The 20489-nt window shown below is 43.4% G+C and overlaps 1 protein-coding gene, 1 long non-coding RNA gene and 1 pseudogene across 11 annotated transcripts in view; 2 read left to right on the top strand and 1 right to left on the bottom strand.

Moving 5' to 3' along the window:
- The window catches only part of PRR15 (proline rich 15), a 38801-nt gene extending 33910 nt beyond the window's left edge, over window positions 1-4891 (bottom strand). For 3 of the 10 annotated variants that reach the window (XR_009701851.1, XR_009701850.1, XR_009701849.1), the window contains exons 1-2: window positions 4324-4884; window positions 1828-2569 (exon numbers count right to left, since the gene is read on the bottom strand). Coding sequence is in view for 6 of the 10 variants with exons in the window: in XM_061198640.1 (XP_061054623.1) it covers window positions 2039-2428 (390 nt within the window). In the remaining 4 variants the exon portion in view is untranslated. Of the gene's footprint in view, window positions 1-1470; window positions 2570-2959; window positions 3341-4323 lie in introns of those variants that run through there. The other 7 variants (XM_061198640.1, XM_061198636.1, XM_061198638.1 and 4 more) reach the window with 7 other exon arrangements.
- LOC133096844 (uncharacterized) overlaps window positions 1-20489 on the top strand; it is a 140445-nt gene that overhangs the window by 108379 nt on the left and 11577 nt on the right. The window lies entirely within an intron of this gene.
- On the top strand, window positions 17823-19012 carry LOC133096318 (major facilitator superfamily domain-containing protein 1-like; annotated as a pseudogene).

The following is a 20489-nucleotide window of genomic DNA, read 5'->3' as shown; positions in this document are numbered from 1 at the left end:
AAAAAAACTTTTCATGATTTAAAAAAAAAACAAAACCCTCACAAACTCTCTTTTAAGAAACTAAGGTGTTCATAATCCCCACGTAAACAATTTCCTTTGGAGTAAGCCTTTAGTATGTGGAAGCGCATGTATCAAATGGTAAATTCTATGATTTTGCTGGTATCCAAGCTTGATTCACTAATTTAAATCCATTTTAGCCATTTTCATCAAGTTTCTTTGTTAAATCTCTTTGGACAATCAACATGCTTTGTTATAAATTACTAATTTAAGAGAAACCAAAAACTATATATAACAAATTCAGGAGCTCCAATCAAGTTCTTGCCTGTCATTATCCACATTATATATATATAATATATATAATAATTATATATATAATGTAGATATTATATATATAAATTATATATATAATTTATATATTATATATATATGAGTGCAATGCACAACTGGCAGTTGAGGTTTGTAATTACATAGTTTTAAAGCAGTCCTAATTATGCAGTGGGAGGAATGGACTGATTTAATCCCAGCTCAGTGAAATCAGAATTTTATATATTTATATATATTATATTACATATGTTATTTTCTTTAACATCTTTATTGGAGTATAATTGCTTTACAATGGTGTGTTAGTTTCTGCTTTATAACTATATGTTATTATATTAAATATATTAATATATTTAATATAATATATATTATATATATTATATATATATATAATGTGTGTGTGTATATATATATACACACACACACTTTGATCATTATAATTTCCCCGCTATGCATTTCTAAATGGTTATAAATGAACTGAATTGTGGTGGGAAGAGGTCCCAGGGATCTTAACAACTACAATAACTCTCTTGTAATTTGCTGAAAGCAAGTGATTTCAGTATTGATTTACTCTTTTACTTGAAGTTCATAACAAAAGCAAACAGGTAGATTTTTGTTAAAAATCTATAGGTTGGTAGATCTTTAAGGCTTTGCACCTAGATAAATGCGTACTTCAGACTAAAGAAATTAGCTTTTGAAGCAAAGAGGGTGGGAAAAAAGCCAGCTTTGCACAAACTGAGAGTTCAGTCCACCTGTTTGAATAAGTATTTTTAGACAATTGTGAGTCAGGTTAATAATGAATACAGAAAGAATTATTATTAGCATTGTGACTTACTCTATGAAGATGCACTGAAGTAAAAAAGAAAACTTAGGAATAATTAATTGGTACCTCTCCCTCTCTTCCTTGAATTTAGTTTGTAAATAGGGATATCCAGCTAGCTGGTTCCAATCTGGGTTGGTAGTTTCTAGACATGTTCTCCTCCCTGCAGCTTTTCAAGAGGAACTGTCAGGTTATGTGGCAAATGATTAACTCTGTCACCCTGGATTTTGCATGCCTGCTTTTAAGTATGATGAGCTTCAGTCTTGCAATGGAAAAAAAATACAAAAGTCACCTTAAGTCTTACAGTGCAACAGTTTTAATAGTCCACGCTAAAACAGGCAGTACAGTTTTGCAGTTCAACATTAAAAGCAATCTTGCCTTACTTAAAATGCTTCTACTTAAGAACGCTTCCTGCTGTCTCCCATCCCTTCACTTAAGGTATGTCTACAGAAGTACTTGTAAAGTGCATTTCTCAGGCATTAAAGATAGCACTGTGATTTGCTTTCCAATAGCAAGTTCGGAATCAGAGCATGCCATCCTCAGTGGAGGGCTGCGCAATTCCAGTTGAGCTAAGGTCTCTTACAAAAGTACCCTTCTCACTCCCACGGGCGACGCAAAGGTGGCCACTGAAGTTTTTTGAAAAAAAAAGAAATTGTGCCAACTTCCTCTGCGTTATCTTCTCTTACCACGAATAAATATTTAATGCACCCTGGAGTCGTGATATACGGAACACTCAATTGTCACGTCAATTTCCAGGAAAATAAAATCTGGAGGCCTTGTGCGAATATTCTGAATTTGGTGGGATGAGACTCCAAGTACAGGGGCGGGGCAGAATTCTCGGGCTTAGCCCTGGGGGTTGGGGAGGCGTGGTGCGAAGAGAGTCCTGGAGCGCTCGGGCTACTGCTTGTCGTCGTGCGGGTCACCAGAGAAGCTCGCCTCCTCCGAGGACCTGACTCCCTCGGGGAGCAGAGTGGCGCGCACTTTCCTCTTCTCCTTAAAGCGGCCCGAGCGCGAGATCTTCAAATTTCGGCGGCTGTTGCCCGATTTCTCCCCGCCCAACTTGTCTGGCTTGTGGGGCTCGCCGGCGCCCCCGAGGAGATTGGGATGCTGATTCTCCCGGGAACTGCTTGTCCAGTCCGGGCCAGGCGGGGCGGGCGCCGCGGGTTCCCCGGGGTCAGGCTGGGCGGGAGGCTTCGCACCCCCCGCGGCGTCCTTGCTTTTCTTCCTGCTGTTCTTTAGTGAGCTCCACCAGGAGCCCGAGCTGCTGGTGCCGCCGCCGTCGGCCATGGCCAGCGGGCCAAGTGGCGGGGGGCGCGGCGAGCGGGGAAGGGCCTCAGCGGCAGCGGCCCCTCTCTCGTCCACCCCGGCCCTGCCCCGGCTTCTCGCAAGTGGGCTGCGGGCTGGGAGCCGCCGAAGCAGAGGCCTGTGCTGGGGAGGAAAACACAACTTCGTTACTGGGTTTGTCGAAGTCACGTGCCCCTCAATCCCACTTCCTCCCCTTGGCTCCGGCTGGCACCGGAGCGGCTGGGGTCCGAGGGTCTGCAGCCGCGCGGGCCTCAGAGGGCACCGCCGCGCCCCCCCCCCCCCGAGGGCGCAGGCGGACGAAGGGCCTCCGGGGCGCCACCCTCTGGTCTCGAGACTGAGTCTTGGCACTCCCTGGCCTCAGCCTTAGCCTGGCTTCCAGGATAGCGCAGTGGTCCGCGCGCGAGGGCCACCCAGGGGTGGGTGCCGGGGCTTCTGGATTAACCAGGCCCCAGAGGGAAAATGGCCTGTCCTGTCACTCTGCCCGTTTGTAGACGAAGCCCAAAGGTGACCCACCGGGTCCAGAACGGCACCTGCGAGGAGGGAGCCCGGAAGCAAGCGCGCCCCCGCTATAGGTGAGCAATGAACATTAGATCCCTGTCAAACAGTTCCGAAATCTCCTTCAAAGGTTTTTGCTCCCTAGACTTTTGTCCCGGGATCCTTTTTGATGTGATTCTTCGGGGGCGGGGCGGGGCGGGGCGTGGGGCGCGGATTTACAGGCCAGTAAGAGCGAGGGACAAGCTCATGGTGTTTGTTTCTTTTAAATTCTGCTTTCGACAAACTTCTGCCTGATGACTTTCAGAGGAGCATGTCTAGACCTAACTTCCCTTGAAAACCGCCATCCTAACTCTTCCTTTTATTCCCCAGAGACCAATCTTGCGTCTCTTTGAAGCCACCCGCTGCCGGCGGTTGAGATGAGCCCAAGTCCTCTTCCCTTAGTTCTGTATTAAAATATGCACCGCGTCTGTTTGTACTAGGCAACTCAACTCTTGGGATTTTTAGTTACAAATTAAAGGCTTCTGTTCTTTTCCTTGCGCAATTCCCTCCTCCAAAGGAGAGAGCGCACAACCAGGAACTCCAATTTGCCTCTTCCCAGCTTTTAAAATAGCACTGCGGAGCGAAAAGGCTGTCTGTTAGCACTGAACGTGCGAAAAGCGGAAGCGAGGCTCCTTTGCTCATTTTCTGTGCTGGGTCTATGCGGCACTAACTCCACGAAGGAGCAGGATTCGCTGGCGCCGCGGCTCATTTCCAGGTTTCCGCTGGGCTCCTTCCCATCCCACGCGCCCGGCGCTGCTGGGATTCGCCGGCGCTGGAGAGCGAAACTTCGGCGGTGTCCGCGGTTTGGAGGTTCTCCTCCCCCAACCCGGGGGAGAGAGCCGGAGGGCCTACGCCGGCGGCCGCAGCGGCCTCCCCTGAGCAAGGAGACCTTGGCACCAGCTCCTCCCCAGGACGCCCCGAGGGCACACTTGGGCTGCGACTTGAAAACAATAGAAGAAAAAACGGCCAAAAGTTCTTTCCTTACAGGAGGCACCCACACCCTCAGGCACAGTTTGCAGTTGGGTTTGCAAACATCCATTCCCCCTCCGCTTTATAGATCGGAAAAGCACCCCCAAGTTATTCACTGGTGGTGGTGGTGCTGGTGATAGTGGTGGGTGTTCTGATGCTGCTTTCTGTCTTCTACCCTACGCTTTCTTCTCCACAATCAACGTTGTATGCACGGAAGGGTTTTGCACGAATTGCTCAAGGGAAAGACTGCAAATTACTCAAATTACGCAGAACGCCTGCAGCTAGCAACTTCTCGGGCGCTGGGGGAGCGCCCCAGCGTGACACCCCGGAATGGGCTCTGTCTTGGCGGACGGAGAATCACCCTGATCGCTCACCTGCTCAGGCTTCCCAGGACCCCGCGGCTCCGCGCCTCTCTCCCCGCGCAGAGTCGTGAGGGGGTGCGCTTGGGTTAATCTGGAAGTCGGGGCGCGGCGTCCCTCTGCGCGGTCTCGGAGAGGTCGGGTTTCTTTCTGGAAGGTGTGCTAGCCGAAATCGCCGCAGTCCAGCTAAGCCGATTGCTGTTGCTGGTCTCCCCTGGCTCCTCCAACTTCCTGGCGCAGCGGCGGCAGTAGCCCGGAGCTCGAAGTACGGTTGGCTCCGACCGGAGGCCGCCCCTGCTAGTGGGTGCCAGGCTCACTGCCCCAGGTGAATGGCCAGAAAGGCTCTCCCGCCTAGTAGCCTTTCATTCTCCGGCGCGTCCCCTTTCCCTGATAGCGCCGCCCGGGAGCCGCAGGGAGATGGGATCTCAGGGGCTCACTCTGATGTATTGAAGCTCCCTACCGGGTCGGTCCTCCGCGCGGGAAAAGACATCTGCTCACCTGCTGGTTATTCGCCAAGTGATTCTAGAAACCAGAACCCCGGGGCAGCGGGAAGAAAAAAATAACCCAGGAGGCGGCCACTGCTGCCACAGGTGCAGGTAGGAAGTTCGCGTTCCCGCCCTCCAGGGACGAGATTGGACCAGGTCGCCTACGTGGCGCCAGCCTTGGGATGTCTGATTGGAGAAAGGCTCCGTGCGCCGCTCGCGAGTTGGACTCCTGAAGAAGAAACGGTAGAGGAGACCGGAGGCCGGGAGACCGAGGCTGCAGGTGGGCTCCGGTGGATAAACGTCGTCGCAGCTCTCTCTCCCTCTGCCCCTACCCCAATTTCTTTTTTTCCTTTCCTCTCCGCGTCCCCAACCGCGGCCACTCAGCTCCCAGAATCTCAAGTTTTGTAACTTACAGGAGCCGTTCCATACCCAGGCACAATGTTGCAGAGTTGCAGGCGCCCTGAGTTGAAAGGCTGCAATATTAACAAGTTCGTTACGTGCCAGCCAGGCGCTCTTCCAAGCGCTTTCTGTGGATTAACTTATTTACTCCTCCTCACAGCAACCCTAGGAGTAAGAACTATTATTATCCTCACTTGACAGGCGAGGAGAATTTAGCTCTGAAAGGCTAAACGGTTGCCCAAGGTTGCACGGCTGGTGAGTGGCAGAGCCGGATTTGTACCCTGGAGGCCTGACTCCGGCTCCCGCGGTCTTAACCGGCACCTTATACCGCAGGCTGCCAGTCAATGTCGGTCTCTTAGCACGACTCAGTGAGGATGTGAATTTCCTTCCCTCAGGTCTAGAAGTCCGTGGACAGCCACCGCCCGGGGAGTATAAATCCAGCCCTGAGCTGGAAGTCAAGTGAACCCACGGATGGCGTCAAGTTTCAGGATGCTTTTGTTCCCAGGAACATATGGGTGCTTTTTATTACCTGGACAGAAAGGTTTTGACATAGGGCATTTTCACTAATAAGGCACAGGTGCAACCAGCTGCATCTTCTAGGATGCTTTTCTTTTTCAAAGAACTATCTTGATGTTCCCTGAGCTCGTGTGTAACTCCTCTGAAGGACTGCGTATGGAGCAACTGAAATCCCAGCATCTTTGTTCTGAGGATTTTCTAAAGCAGTGAAGTAGTGAAAGACATGATGCCTACCTATTGCATAACTTACAATATGGAATTCATAGGAAGAAATTTTTATAGAGTATTTCAGTGTATGAAATATGGTAAAAATATGAATATTTTATATCCTTAACTTAGTTTAGCATTCTTGGATTTTTAAATGATATGCACAGCAGCGTGTATTTGAAAGTGATACATTTTCATATATTTCTTGGGATTAGTTTTAGAGAGGAAACTTGCAATCATAGCACCAGAACTGAACAAAGACAGGCCACCAACCATGAGAGGAGGACGGGACACGTCGTCATAGTGCCATCTCATTACAGAGGAGACACTGGACCAAGGAGGAAAGTCCTGTCTGAAGAACCCTCACCGCTAGAAAGTGGTGGAGCTGGGTTCCAAACATTGTTTGTTGACCAAATGGGTGAAAGAAGGAAGACATTTAGGAAAAGAAAATGAGTCCTGCAAATGGCTTCTCATCTAGCATGATTTAACAAAGGGCCAGCATTTTCTTAATAGATAAACATCAACTAACTACTGAAATTAAAAAATTCATTCTCTTACATCCCTCCCATTTATATTTAATAACTTTGAATATTTCTATATTTCATTGACTTGATAACACCTTATAAGTAACCCTTGCATGCAGTAAAAACATTTAAATGGAGACATGAAAACTAAGGAGAAATGAGGCAGAAGGGACTAGGGAGGTGGAGAATGGGTGTCCCTCCAGACAGAGGGAATAGCACGTGCAAAAGCCATGAGCTGTGAAGGAGCTTAGGATTTTTAAGGAGCAAAGAGGTGGTCAGTGTGATCTGAGTACAAAGTGAGCTGAAGCACTGCAGGAGACAAAGCTAGAAAGGTGGGTGCGACCAGACCCTTCAGGACCTTGTCACTCATGGTAGGAGTTTTGAACAAAATCCATTATAGAGGAAGTGACATGGTAAGATTTGCATTTAAAATATCACTGAAACTGTAAAGAGTGGGTGGTAGAGTAGACAAGGTGGGGCTACAGGAAAACCAGTTAGGAACTGTTGGAGTAGTTCAGGTGGGATATTTTGATGGCTGGTGGGAGAGTGCTGGCAGTGGGGGAGGTGAGAAGAATTAGATGTATGCAAAAGAGATTTAGGAGGTAAAATCAACAGGACATGCTTTCATTCAGTTCATACAAAAGAGGAGCCTGAGTTTAACTAGAGGCTTAAAACGGAGATGCTTTTACAGTCTTCCTTGTAACTAGGAGCATGCATGTGATCTAGTTCTGACTTATGGGGCTATAAGGAAGACTTCTGGAAATGTTTCTTCCTAAATAAAGGACAGAGCCTTCTGAGAGAAGAACATCTTTTGCAATACCCTTGATTCTTATGTTTAAGCACAGTGTGAGGATGTGCAGCAGCCATTGTGCAACAGTGAGGCAACAGACATGGAAATAAAACCCAGCACACTAAGGATGATGGCATGGAAGTGTGACAAGTGTCTGGGTCCTTCATGATACTGGTGAGCCCCTGAAAGAACCCTGGAATGACCTATCTATTGACTACTAGTTTGGTGAGATAAGGTGTATTCCTATGATTTAACCACAGTTTTAACAGTTTTCTGTTACTTGCAGCCCAAAACATTCCTTCTTGGTACAGTCTAGTAGAGCTATAGAAAAAACATGATATTGTTCAAAAGGCAAAAAGGTAGTGTCACATTCTTTCCTTGACCAATCTGAAAAGTTCTTCCTGGAAGAAGGACTTAGTGAAATGTTTAAGTGATGGGGAAGTTTTTAGAGGTGGGGAATGCATCTGCAAAAGAAGGCACTTCATTGAAAAGGCTTGGAGTTGGAATTTCCCTGGAGGTCCAATGGTTAAGACTCCACACTCTCAATGTAGGCGGCATGCGTTCGATCCCTGGCCAGGGAAGTAAGATGCCACATGGCAAGGCCAAAAAAAAAAAAAAAAAAAAGAGGCTTGGAGTTAAGGGAATAAGTGGATAAAGGTATGTGTACATGTGTACATATGGTGGCGAGGAGCATCGGATTATCTGAGACATCATGGTAGTTTGACTTTTAAAGATAGAACTTTAAATCAAAACAATTGACTTATTTTCCTCCATTTTTTGAATCTAGAACTGTTTAAATCTATAAAAATTTTCATAACCAATCCCATGAAAAAAAACCCCACCCCAAACCAAAAAACAACAAAGAGAGTTAGTGTCAAACAAATACAGTTGTGTTCTGTAACTATTGATCTAGGAATCCTGCTGTTTGCTTCTATAAGGAGAACATGGGCTGCCCTAAACCTCTGTGTTGGTAAGCTATGAATACAGTATAGATGCATTTAAAAGTTGATTTATCTACCCAGTGAATAGTAGGTGACTTTCAATGTTACAGAATTTAAATATGCTTAGATTGGGTAATGCTTACATTTCTTTATAATATTTTTTTCTTGTCATTTTTTATTTTTCAAAAATGTGTTGATGGTTTGAGAAAGGACACAGTTTCTTTTTTCTTTTCTTTTTTTAAAAAATTAAATTGTTTCTTGGGTGGCCCTTTAAGTGCAATAAATGATTACACTAAAAGACAATAGAAAATGAATTTCTGGAGAGCAGGATTTGCATACTAGAAATTAAAAGAGGAACTTTAGAAGTTAAACCTGGCATTTGCAATCCTAGCAAATCTGGCATTGCATCAGAGGCTGAGAAATTGATTCTCTTCCTTTAAAGTATTTATGGTGGGAACTGGGCAAAGGAAGACACATGATGAGAAAATTTAAGAAATACAGCTAATCGGAAAAAATAGGCAGAACACTCTAACATAAATCACAGCAAGATCCTTTTTGACCCACCTCCTAAAGAAATGGAAATAAAAACAAAAATAAACAAATGGGACCCAATGAAACTTAAAAGCTTTTGCACAACAAAGGAAAACATAAACAAGACGAAAAGACAACCCTCAGAATGGGAGAAAATATTTGCAAATGAAGCAACTGACAAGGGATTAATCTCCAAAATTTACAAGCAGCTCATGCAGCTCAATATCAAAAAAACAAACAACCCAATCCAAAAATGGGCAGAAGACCTAAATAGGCATTTCTCCAAAGAAGATATACAGATTGTCAACAAACACATGAAAGGATGCTCAACATCACTAATCATTAGAGAAATGCAAATCAAAACTACAAAGAGGTATCACCTCACACCAGTCAGAATGGCCATCATCAAAAAGTCTACAAACAATAAATGCTGGAGAGGGTGTAGAGAAAAGGGAACCCTCTTGCACTGCTGGTGGGAATGTAAATTGATACATCCACTATGGAGAACAGTATGGAGGTTCCTTAAAAAAGTAAAAATAGAACTACCATACAACCCAGCAATCCCACTACTGGGCATATACCCTGAGAAAACCATAATTCAAAAAGAGTCATGTACCACAATGTTCACTGCAGCTCTAGTTACAATAGCCAGGACATGGAAGCAACCTAAGTGTCCATCGACATATGAATGGATAAAGAAGATGTGGCACACGTATACAGTGGAATATTACTCAGCTATAAAAAGAAACGAAATTGAGTTATTTGTAGTGAGGTGGATGGACCTAGAGTCTGTCATACAGAGTGAAGTAAGTCAGAAAGAGAAAAACAAATACCATATGCTAACACATATATATGGAATCTAAAAAAAAAAAAAAAAAAATGATTCTGAAGAACCTAGGAGCAGGACAGGAATAAAGACACAGACGCAGAGAATGGACTTGAGGACACGGGGCGGGGGAAGGGTAAGCTGGGATGGAGTGAGAGAGTGGCATGGACATATATACACTACCAAATGTAAAACCGATAGCTAGTGGGAAGCAGCTGCATAGCACAGGGAGATCAGCTTGGTGCTTTGTGACCACCTAGAGGGGTGGGATAGGGAGGGTGGTAGGGAGATGCAAGAGGGAGGAGATATGGGGATATATGTATATGTATAGCTGATTCACTTTGTTATAAAGCAGAAACTAACACACCACTGTAAAGCAATTATACTCTAATAAAGATGTTAAAAAAAAATACAGCTAATCAAAATGAAGAAAATAAAGATCATTTATATTCTCTTCACCCAAGGATAACTATGGCCCACATTTTCACATTTACTCCATTCATCCTACCCCTTCCCTACCCACCTTCCCTCCCTTCCATCATCCCTTTCTTTTATGGACTCTTCCATTCTTTGAAAATTAGATTTGTCTCTCCTATGGCCTTTTCCTTTATAGTCACCCATGTACTGGTAGTTTAATATTTCTTTTCTCCTTTCTGTGTATTCACATCAGTGTTGTTGGATTTAGTCTGTAAACTTTTTAAAAAATTTATTTATTTATTTTTGGCTGCGTTGGGTCTTCATTGTTGCGCGCGGGCTTTCTCTAGTTGCAGCGAGCGGGGGGGTTACTCTTCATTGTGGTGCTCAAGCTTCTCATTGCAGTGGCTTCTCCTGTTGCGGAGCACGGGCTCTAGGCGTGTGAGCTTCAGTAGCTGTGAAGCACGGGCTTAGTTGCTCTGGGGCATGTGGGATCTTCCTGGACCAGGGCTAGAACCTGTGTCCGCTGCACTGGCAGGCAGATTCTTAACCAGTGCACCACCAGGGGAGTCCCTAGTCTGTAAACTTTTAAAGAGAGGGTGTTGCACCTGTGCCTGAAGTTGGACTCCACTGTTCACAGCATCTCATCCTGTGCCCTGTCAGGTTAACATGAATGCATACCTAGAAGTATAAAAATTATAGTCACAAAATATGACTAATCGTGTCAGTTTCACACTTGACCTAAGCAAGGCTGGTTTGTACAGTTCCGCCTCCCTCCGAAATTCAGTCGACACCAGCTGACTCTTCCTAACTTCCCACGCCTCCTCCTTTTGTGGATCTGGTTCCTTTAGTATTCTTGGATATCATTGTATGTTCCTCATTTTCCTTAAAAAATTATTTGTAGGAAAATTTAAGACCTAAGACAAAAGTCACTTTTTCTAGAAAGGACCTTCAAGAGTTTAGGGACACTACCAGGCAGGACCACTTTACACTAAGTTCATGGCTTGAGGATTTGGGGATAACCAAAACCAAGAGATCCACGGGACCATTAGCCTGTAGTCACACTCCAGGGACAAGTCCATTCCCTCCCTACCCGCCCCCCCATCTTTTCTGCTCCAAATTAACTTAATTGTCCATGAAGACCTGTTGGGGGGATGGGTATAGTTTACTTCTGGGCTGCCCGGACCATGAGGGTATGGCCCTTTGGGGTCTGACACTTATCAAGGGAAAAATCTTCTATTAATTACTCTTTTTTGGATGAGCCCTACACTCACTTATAATTCTGTCCCTTATGCTCCAGGGGGCTATCAAAACTGAAGTTGTTTTGATGCCCAATTTTTTCCAGCAGGAGAATTCAGCCAAATAACCTAGCTGCCACTGACAGGAGTGGGTGTGTTTTAATTTTATTGTAAATTGTTTGCTTGGTGTTTGTCCCCGCGACTAGACTATAATTTTCTTATTTATTTATTGTCTGACTCCCTCACTAGAAAATGAGTTCCATTTTATTTAATGATCATTTACAGAACACTTTCTGTGTACTGGGTACATTTCTAATTGCTTTATAAATATTAAGTCATTTAATCTTCCTGAAAGCCCTGTGAAATAGGCACTATTATTATTATAGATGAGGTAACTGAGACACTAAGAACTTAAGTTACTTGCCCAAGGTGACACAGCCAGTAAGTATTAGAGCCAGCATTTGACCCCAGGAAACCTGGCTTCAGAGTCCAGGGACTAAGGACTTGTAATATCTCTCTCTCAGGGTTGCTCTACCATTAAAAAAGTGAGAACACTATCCACTTTTGGATAAGCACATAGTAAAGTGAAAGCCCAGAGTAAGAATTTAAAATTTGCCATTATTATGAAAGTTTTATAATATAAAACTCTGTGCTGTGTCTCTCCGTGAGCACTAGGCCAGGTCACTAATGAGTCTTTAGGACCTGGCATCTGCCTGACAATAACAGTTCTTAATATTGTTGAATGCATGACCATCCAATGCAGAAATGTGGATGCTTTCTTGGTATAATATGACCAACTTGTAAAAAGAAATGTACTAAAAGTGGCAATGAAATAAAATTTCAGTCTGTCATTACAGGTAATAATAGCCCGATTTTCTTTAATTCTGAGGAGTGAGTACAGTAGGTGGGCCAAATTATCTGATACATTTTTGCTTTTTTCTTAAAATTGGCAGAGCACTATCATGTTGCAATACCCTTTGAAGGAGATGTGGTTAGGTGGTAAGATGCGGATGGGGAAGAATAATGTAATACCAGAGGACGGCTGCTGAGATTTTATTAAACATTTTACTTGGGGAATAAATGAATGATCTAGAGGACATGACATTTCAGAACAAGGCTCCACAGCACATCCTGACTCTCTCAGGAAACAAAGATAATTCCACTTTATTGTTTATTAGAAAATCACTGATGTAATTAAAAGTCATGTGTTACCACGCAAGGTAATGTTCTCTGGCTGGTCACCTGGTTCCAGGTCAGGGCCAGGGTAAACTAGATCCTGTAAAGGGTGACTTGCTGTCTGCAGTTGTTCATTTCCATTTTCAAAGGGTAGATTCGGTTATGCTCCATTCGCCAGGTTATATTTTCTCTTTATGGTTTGTCGATGTGTCAGCTCATTACGTCACATGTGTACAGGGAGGAGGTGGATATCTGATGGAAGGGTAACATGATGCAGGAAGGGAATCTTTTGGTTTCCTCACTTGCATCAAGGCCAGTGTCAAAACATAGTTAGAAATCCATAAGAAATAGCTGCTTTCCTAAGTCACAGGCTGTCAGGGGAGGCGCACCAAAGTTTTGGGACTTAGCTTTCTGTTAGGTGCCAACACAGGTAAATCTCACATTGTACACTCCAGTGAACATTGTTTCATCTACTTTATGTCATTTCATTTACATACTGGGAGAAACTACTTCAGCTGCAGCTATAAAACTTTTATAATAATGGCAAATTTTAAGTTCTTACTCTGGGCTTTCACTTTACTATGTGCTTATCCAAAAGTGGATAGTGTTTTCACTGTTTTAATGGTAGAGCAACCCTGAGAGAGAGATATTACAAGTTCTACAGTTTTATCCTAGAAATTTGAAGCAAGTTGCTCCAAGTCACAGGACCAGAAGAGGTGCAGTTCTTTTGATTCGGTTTGAGTTACTCTTTCCCTAATACAATGTTCTTTTAATATTGCTATTTGAATCTCATATTGCCTTTTAGTTAATCATTAGATCAATAAATATTTGTTGGTATCAAGGCTATTACATCAAAAGAGGTAGTCATACTTAAAAGATTCGAATTAGGTCATCGTCTTCTAAGTTTCCCACTTAGAATAATGCTAAATCATATGTGGTTGCTTAAATATTAAAGCCCTATGGAATCACAGAGCACTCAAAGCTCAAATTAACACTGGGAATTGTAATTATATACATTTCTTGTGAAAAGACTTGATGGTTGGTTTGAATTACGAGCTGTGTGGCTTTGAGAAAATTACTTAATATCTTTAGGCTCTGGTTTCCTTAAATGTAAAGTGGGGATAATACTATCTACTTCTCTGGATCGTTGCCAAGATTTAAGCAGACAATACATTTATTAAAGTCCCCAGCACAGTGCCTGACACGTAATAGGCACTCAGTAAATGTTAGTTTCTCCTTGACTGATTTCTTTCATTGGCTGTGTAGGAAAATCATGTAAACAGACTCTACAGATCAATCACTTCCAAGTGCTTTTGGAAAATAAAAAGGGTAGAGAGTCTTAAAATTCACTGTCATTATTGTTGGTTAGGGCCCATTGCTTTCCCCCCAAGAACATAAGGTTAAAATTTACTGGAGAGTATTTAATATACAACAATTTGCTCTGAATCTAACTTTTTTTTCAGGAACATACTTAATGATTAAATCAAATCAAGCAGAAGTTTTCTGTATGTGATTCAAGAATGCCCTTCATCCTTTCGGCACCGAAATTGCATTACCTGTCATTGAAGGAGGAAGTGTGCTCAGTTAAGCTTGAAAGCAATGTTACCAGAAAAGGATTAACAAATCATAAGGCAGAATCCTTAGAAGTAAGGTCACTACCAGACTGTGGCTGAGGCACAAGCCAAGGAATATGTTTAATATGTGTTGCCCCATTAGCTCCTGGAATCTTAATATATAATCCACATCACCGAATCAGACCCAAAGAAGGGAAAGAACAGGAGCATCGTGTCTCTGCTATGTAGACATGGCATTATTAATTGTTTTAAGAAATTAGTTTTTATTTTATTAAAGTAATATATGCACACAGAGTTCAAAAGTCAAATGTTATTAAGGCGATTATAGCACGTTACAGGGGTTTCTTATCTCATTCCTTCCCTTAGTTCTCTTCCCCAACCACCTTCAACAATTTTGGCTTTTCGTTTCCGACATGTGCACTCTCTATATTTCTAATTAATTTGTGTATTATGCTCTCTTTTGATTTATCGATATTTGACCTCTATTAATTTCCTATTATGGTATTTGAGCATTCTGTTCTCTTATACCACCATGCCTTCTGCTTCCTTTCTCTCATATCCCAGTACGGTGGTCATATTACAGCCTTTGTTTAATTGACAATTCCATGTTGATATTATTGTGCCTTTGTAAATATTGTTCAGGCTAAGCATTATAGTGTACAGGACATTATATTTGCTTTCCTACTTTTTGTCTTTTCCTAAAGTTAATAATGGCCTCTCCCTGCCCGCCCTCCCCCCCACCTCAACCCTTTCAATCTGCTTGTTTTTAGTCCTATTTCTAATTCTTTCTACACTTTCCAATGGCTTCTTGGTACACTTTTCTACAAGTGCCGTCATATCAGTATATATGTGTTCCATTTTGGTTTTCCTAAAAATATCCCTCCTGGACACTTCCTTCTCCTTCCACAGGGACTGACCTCTCTCTGTCTGTTGCACAGTCTCCTCCTGGGGATGCCTTGAGTCTCCTTCTTTCTTGGTGGAGTTGTTTGTTTTGCTGGAGCACGTTGTCAGATGGGGCAGCAGCAGAAGGTATTGTGGTGGCCGTCTTCAACGTGGCTGTCTCTTTAGCCACACAGTTCCATCTGGACTGTTTATCCTCCATGCCTCGCACACATCATCCTCCTGGGAGATCTTTCTACCCTTATTCTGGACAGTCCCTTTGTGCCAAAGGTGCAAAGTGAATCTTGACGTAAACATCACACAGTATAATTAATAATTAGATCATGGATTTTAAATGTAAAAATATAAAACTTTTAGAAGAAAATATAGAATGTCTTTGGGACCTAGGGCTAAGTGAAGAGTTCATAGATATGGCTAAAACGAAGATCCATAAAAGAAAAAATAACTAAGTTGGACTTCATCAAAACTGAGAAAAACTTTGGCTCTGAAAAACACTCTGTTAAGAGGATGTAAAGACAAACTACAGACTAGGAGAAAATATTTGCAAACCATATATACCTAAAATATATAAAGGACTCTCAAAATTCTATAGTGAAAAAGAATCAATTATGAAATGGGCAAAAGACTTGAACAGTTGTTTCGCTAAATTGGAGATACAGATGACAAATAACCACATGAAAAGATGTTCAACATCATTAACCATTAGTGAAATGCAAATGAGAACCACAATGAGATATCAATATGAACTTATCAGAATGACTAAAATAGAAAATAATGACGACACCAAATGCTAGTGAGGATGTGGAGAAACTGAATCACTTACACGTTGCTGGTGGGAATATGAAATGGTCCAGCTGCTCTGGAAAACAGCTTGATAGTTTCTTAAAAAAGCTAAACATGCAAATATGACCCAGAAATTGCACCCTTTCCAAACTGGAAACAATCCAGATGTCCTTCAGTGGGTGAAAGGCAAAACAGACTGTGGTAAATCCATACCATGGAATATTTCTCAGCAATAGAAAAGGATAGCTTACTGAATCTTAGGAGTCATTTGGAATTGTTGACAGATAGCATTGGAAGGTGGAGTAGATGTGATTGCCTACAGAGAAAGTATGGCAAGAAGGCAGCCTTGGAGAGCGTTCCAAGGGACTTGGAGAGATCTAGAGGGAGAATGGGCAGAGGAGCCTGGGCGGAGGAGCCTGAGCAGAGGATGGCGGCGAGGGTGGTGTCACAGCAGCTGAGAGAGAGGGGGTTTGAGAAGAAGGGAGTGGTCAACTGTGCCAGCAAATGAGAAGCCAAGTAAGCAGAGACCCGAAGCTGCAGTGAGGTTGATGGGGCTCCAGGGAGAGCACTCTGGGGGGGAGCACAAGCACTGAAGCTGGACCTGGTGGTGTGAAGGTGAGTCGCAGCACCTCCACACCTGCTCCCATGCCATCTGGCCTCAGTGATCACCCGTGAGGTTGGTGGCTCGGGCAGGCAAGCAGGCATTAATTTTCAAGTTTCAGAGGGGAGAAACCTGGGGCTCAGAAATGTTGGAAGCCTTGATCTGGGACCGAGCCAGATCTTGTGGCTCTAAATTCAGTGCTCTTGTAGGGCTCCCATGATGGCTTTCCACCACATCACAGCACAGGGCAGGTGTGGCTTGGCTTCAAAAACCCATTGGGCAGTAAACTGCTAGAATCCCCCTATAATTTGCTAGGCAGCAATAAGTGATGTCCTGTAACTGAAGAAAGGTTACTAATGCTTACTAATAGCGTAAGCATTCTCATAAAACTTTCCCACAGCTCTTGAGTTTTTAGACAAACATTTGTCTTACTGTGTGACCCAAATACTCTACTGAGTGCTGTACGTAGATTATCTTAAGCCTCACAATTACTTCACGGAATATGTACCGACACTAGTTCATTATAATGACAAGGAAACTGAGGCTTAAGAAGTAAAGTAATTTTCCCAAATTATACTATCAGAAAGTGATAAGAGGCAGGATTGAAACAAGGGGGTTGTAACCTGCAATTGAACTTGTGTAACAGGCAATTGAACTAGAGACTTAGATCTTCAGATTCTCCAAACTGAATTATTTTGAGGCTTAATCATGCCTACTGGATAGAAGGAGAAAGAATATGGTGAAGATTAGGTGAGTTAATCCTCAGTAACTGAAGGGTTCAGATATTGGACAGAACTCTAAATGGTAGACAAGAGTCAATATGCATTTTCAGATTCTTCTGCTTCTAGAATCACCCCCTCCTCCATGACACCAAAATATTATAGGATATTTGAATATTTGTAGAAGGATTATTCTATTAATTTAGGAAATGTTTGAGTGCCTACTGTATGAGAGGCATAGTGCCAGTTAGGGACAGGGGTAGACTGGTGAGCAAAGTAGACCAATTCCTGCCTTCATGAAGTTTACAGGTCAGTGTCATTTTAGAGATAGAGGTGGTTCCATGGTTATGGAGGTGACAGGCCTTTGGGGACCTTGGTCTGTGGATGTGGAGGGTCTTATTCAGCCTCTGAATGTTTGAACATCCTTCCCAATGCTACAAAACTCTTTCCCCTTCTTCATTAATAAGTCCTGAGTTTCTTCAGGTATCCAAACACCTCGGAAAGGGTGGATTTAGCCCCACTTCAGGTGAAACCCTGACTGTTCTAAACCAGTTCTCAAATTTATCCTGCATTGGAATCACCTGGAGGGCTTGTTAAAAAGATTGTGAAGCATCACATGAACGACCGCGGTCACGTGAGCACAGCTTTCGCGGGGCTCTGGCGGCGGCTTCCTCTGGGAGTTGCGGTCACGGTCATCTCTCGGTCTCCCGCCGCCGGCCCGGGGGAGCGGGGGAGGAGGAGGAGGAGGAGGAAGCGAGGGCGCTGCCAGGCGGCCCAGACGACGCCAGCACAGGAGCCCCCGCCGCCCCGCTGCCCCGCGGGGGGCTGCCGGACCTCTGCGACCCCAGTTCCTGGCGCACAGGCTTTTGGTGCTGTTGCTGGTGCTTCCTTCCTTGGCTTCGGCTATGATAATCCTGCTGACCCTCAGACTCAGGTTAAAAGGATATGCAGTTGAATACCACGAAATTCATGCTGCGGTATGCCTGGTATTCTTGGCCCAATGTAGTTTTGTGTTTCTTTGGTGGCTTTTTGATAGGCCAAGCATTTGGAATACGATGGGGCACCATTATTTTTAGTTGCTATTTGTTTTTGCTCTGGGTGGAATATTTAATGCTTTCTGGCTGATGGAGTTTGGACGGTTATGTTTGGGATGGGTGGGGAGTCCTTAGCAGTTGCCCAGAATACGTATGCTGTGAGTTGGTTTAAAGGCAAAGAATTAAACTTGGTGTTTGGTGTAAGTTGGACTCCAGCTTAGCATGGCTGGAATTGGAAGAACAGTAAACATGAACCTCATGAGCTGGCTGCATTCTAAGGTTTAAGCTTCCTTGGGCTCTGCTGGTCACACAACCCTTGGGGTCACACTTATGACTGGGGATATAACATGTATTCTTTCACTAGTCTGTGCCTTGGCCCTTGCTTGTTTGGATCAGACAGCGGAAAGAATCCTTCATAAAGAACAAAGAAAAACAGGTGAAGTTATTAAGTTGACTGATGTGAAGGACTTCTCCTTACCCCTGTGGCTTATATTTATCATCTGTGTCTGCTATTATGTTGCCGTGTTCCCTTTTCTTGGACTTAGGAAAGATTTCTTTACAGAGAAATTTGGATTTTTCTCCCAGACAGCGAGTGATATTAACAGTATAGCGTTTGGGCTCCTGGTGGATAAAACAGGAAGTAACACCATCTGTCTGCAGTGGTGACCACGCTTGCTTCCCACATGATGCTGGCCTTTATGCTGTGGAACACTTGGATTGCTATGTGTCTCCTGGAACTCTACTATTCGTTGCTTGCCTGTGCATTGTGGCCAATGGTGGCGTTTGTCGATCCTGAACATCAACTGGGAACCGCATATGGCTTCATGCAGTCCATTCAGAATCTTGGGTTGGCCATCAATTCCATCACTGCTGGCATGATATTGGATACTCGGGGATATTTGTTTTTGGAAGTTTTCTTCATTGCCTGTATTTCTTTGTCACTGTTATCTGTGGTCTTACTCCACTTGGTGAATCATATCCAAGGTGGGAACCTAAATTATTCTGCAAGACAAAGGGAAGAAACAAAACTTTCTCACGCAGAATGAGAAGTTTCAATGACTGTGTCATGAGAATGGGCTGCACACATCATTGGTTTGAAAAACTCCTTTTTTTTTTTTTTTTTTCCAAATTTAGAGCTTAGTTGTTAGGAAAAATAATGGTCTGGAGAGTTATTATATTTATATTTTGAATACACTTATTTTAAAGTATAATTCTGAGGACTGTTTTAGCCTGTGTCTTTTGTATTGCTGAAGAATTCTACTTTGGGATAGGTTCATCAGTGGTGAAGTTTAGAAAATTGTACCTGGTACATGCGGTTGATTTTGAGTACGGACAGTGAATAATGGAAATCTTTGGATCTCGTACTGAGATAATTTTCACAAAGAGTATCATAGGGATATGGCCTTTTCTTTATCTTAAAGCAAAAAAAAAAAAAAAAAGCTTTTGAGGGAGTAGAAGGGATTTTTTTCTTTTTTTGGTCTTTTTGTATCTTGTCCATAATGTGCCCCAACTGCACATGCACACAGTTATTTCTTTGTATTCCGTTGCTCCAGGAGACGTGTGTCCAGGTACAAGCACTGCAGCAAAGGGGCCCAGGTCCCAGGGCCCAGCCTGTCTCAGTTTGAAGTACATGGCGTAATACTGTGTGCTTAAAAGTTTTAGAACAGCTTGAAAGTGCATTCCTTATTCAGGGTAAGTTTATTTACATCCATTTTTTTTTTTTTTTTTTCTGATTTATGGTGTACTGTGTCATTATTCAGTTGTTAATTCTTTAGGCTTTGACTGCCTTGTGACTGTTCTAGCCCGTGGGTGTTGAAAGTAGGCCTTACCAGTTGGGAAAAGTCTGCTGCTGTGGAGGGCCTGTGTGCTCTGGCCCTTGCCTTCCTCTTTCCACTACCTCTGTGCCTCAGCTACAGTGAGCTGCTTACATTTTTTTCAAATTGGTCACGTCTCTTCCCTTCTCAGGGGCTTTGTCCATGCTGCTTCCCTTTGCTTAGACTATTTTAGCCAGGATTCTCTAACAACCTGGTTTCATAGGATTTACGACAGGAAATTTTAGCCCCCCACTGGGAACCATTCTTCCTGTGGAAACTCTTCCAGACCCTTCAGGCTATATCAAGTTCTTCTAAAATTCCTGTGATCTTTGAAAACCCCTGTACTTTTTCTTCTTAGCTTACCTCAGCTTATCATGAAGAATTTGTGATGAGGTATGTGTGGGTGTCTCTTTCTTTAGGTTGTAAGCTCCATGAGGGCAGAAACTATCTCTGTTAATAATGATTGTGTTGATAGTGCCTAGCACAAAGTAGGCACAAAATAAATATTTTTTTGAATGATGCATAAATAAAAAGGAGAGTAAACTGGGACAAAAAACAGATTGTGAGGCCCCAGCCCCAGTCAATGATTCAGGCCTGAGAAATTGCATTTTTAACAAGTCCCAGGCCATGGTGTTGCTGGCCATGGGACTATATTTCATGCCACACTGACCTAAACTAAGCACGGTAATCTCATTCCCCTTGCTAGTGA

This window comes from Eubalaena glacialis, chromosome 8 (genome assembly GCF_028564815.1).
Source record: "Eubalaena glacialis isolate mEubGla1 chromosome 8, mEubGla1.1.hap2.+ XY, whole genome shotgun sequence".
In the NCBI taxonomy this organism is placed as follows: Eukaryota; Metazoa; Chordata; class Mammalia; order Artiodactyla; family Balaenidae; genus Eubalaena; species Eubalaena glacialis.
The sequence above is the reverse complement of the archived record's forward strand: the minus strand, read 5'-3'. Positions and strand labels throughout refer to the sequence as shown.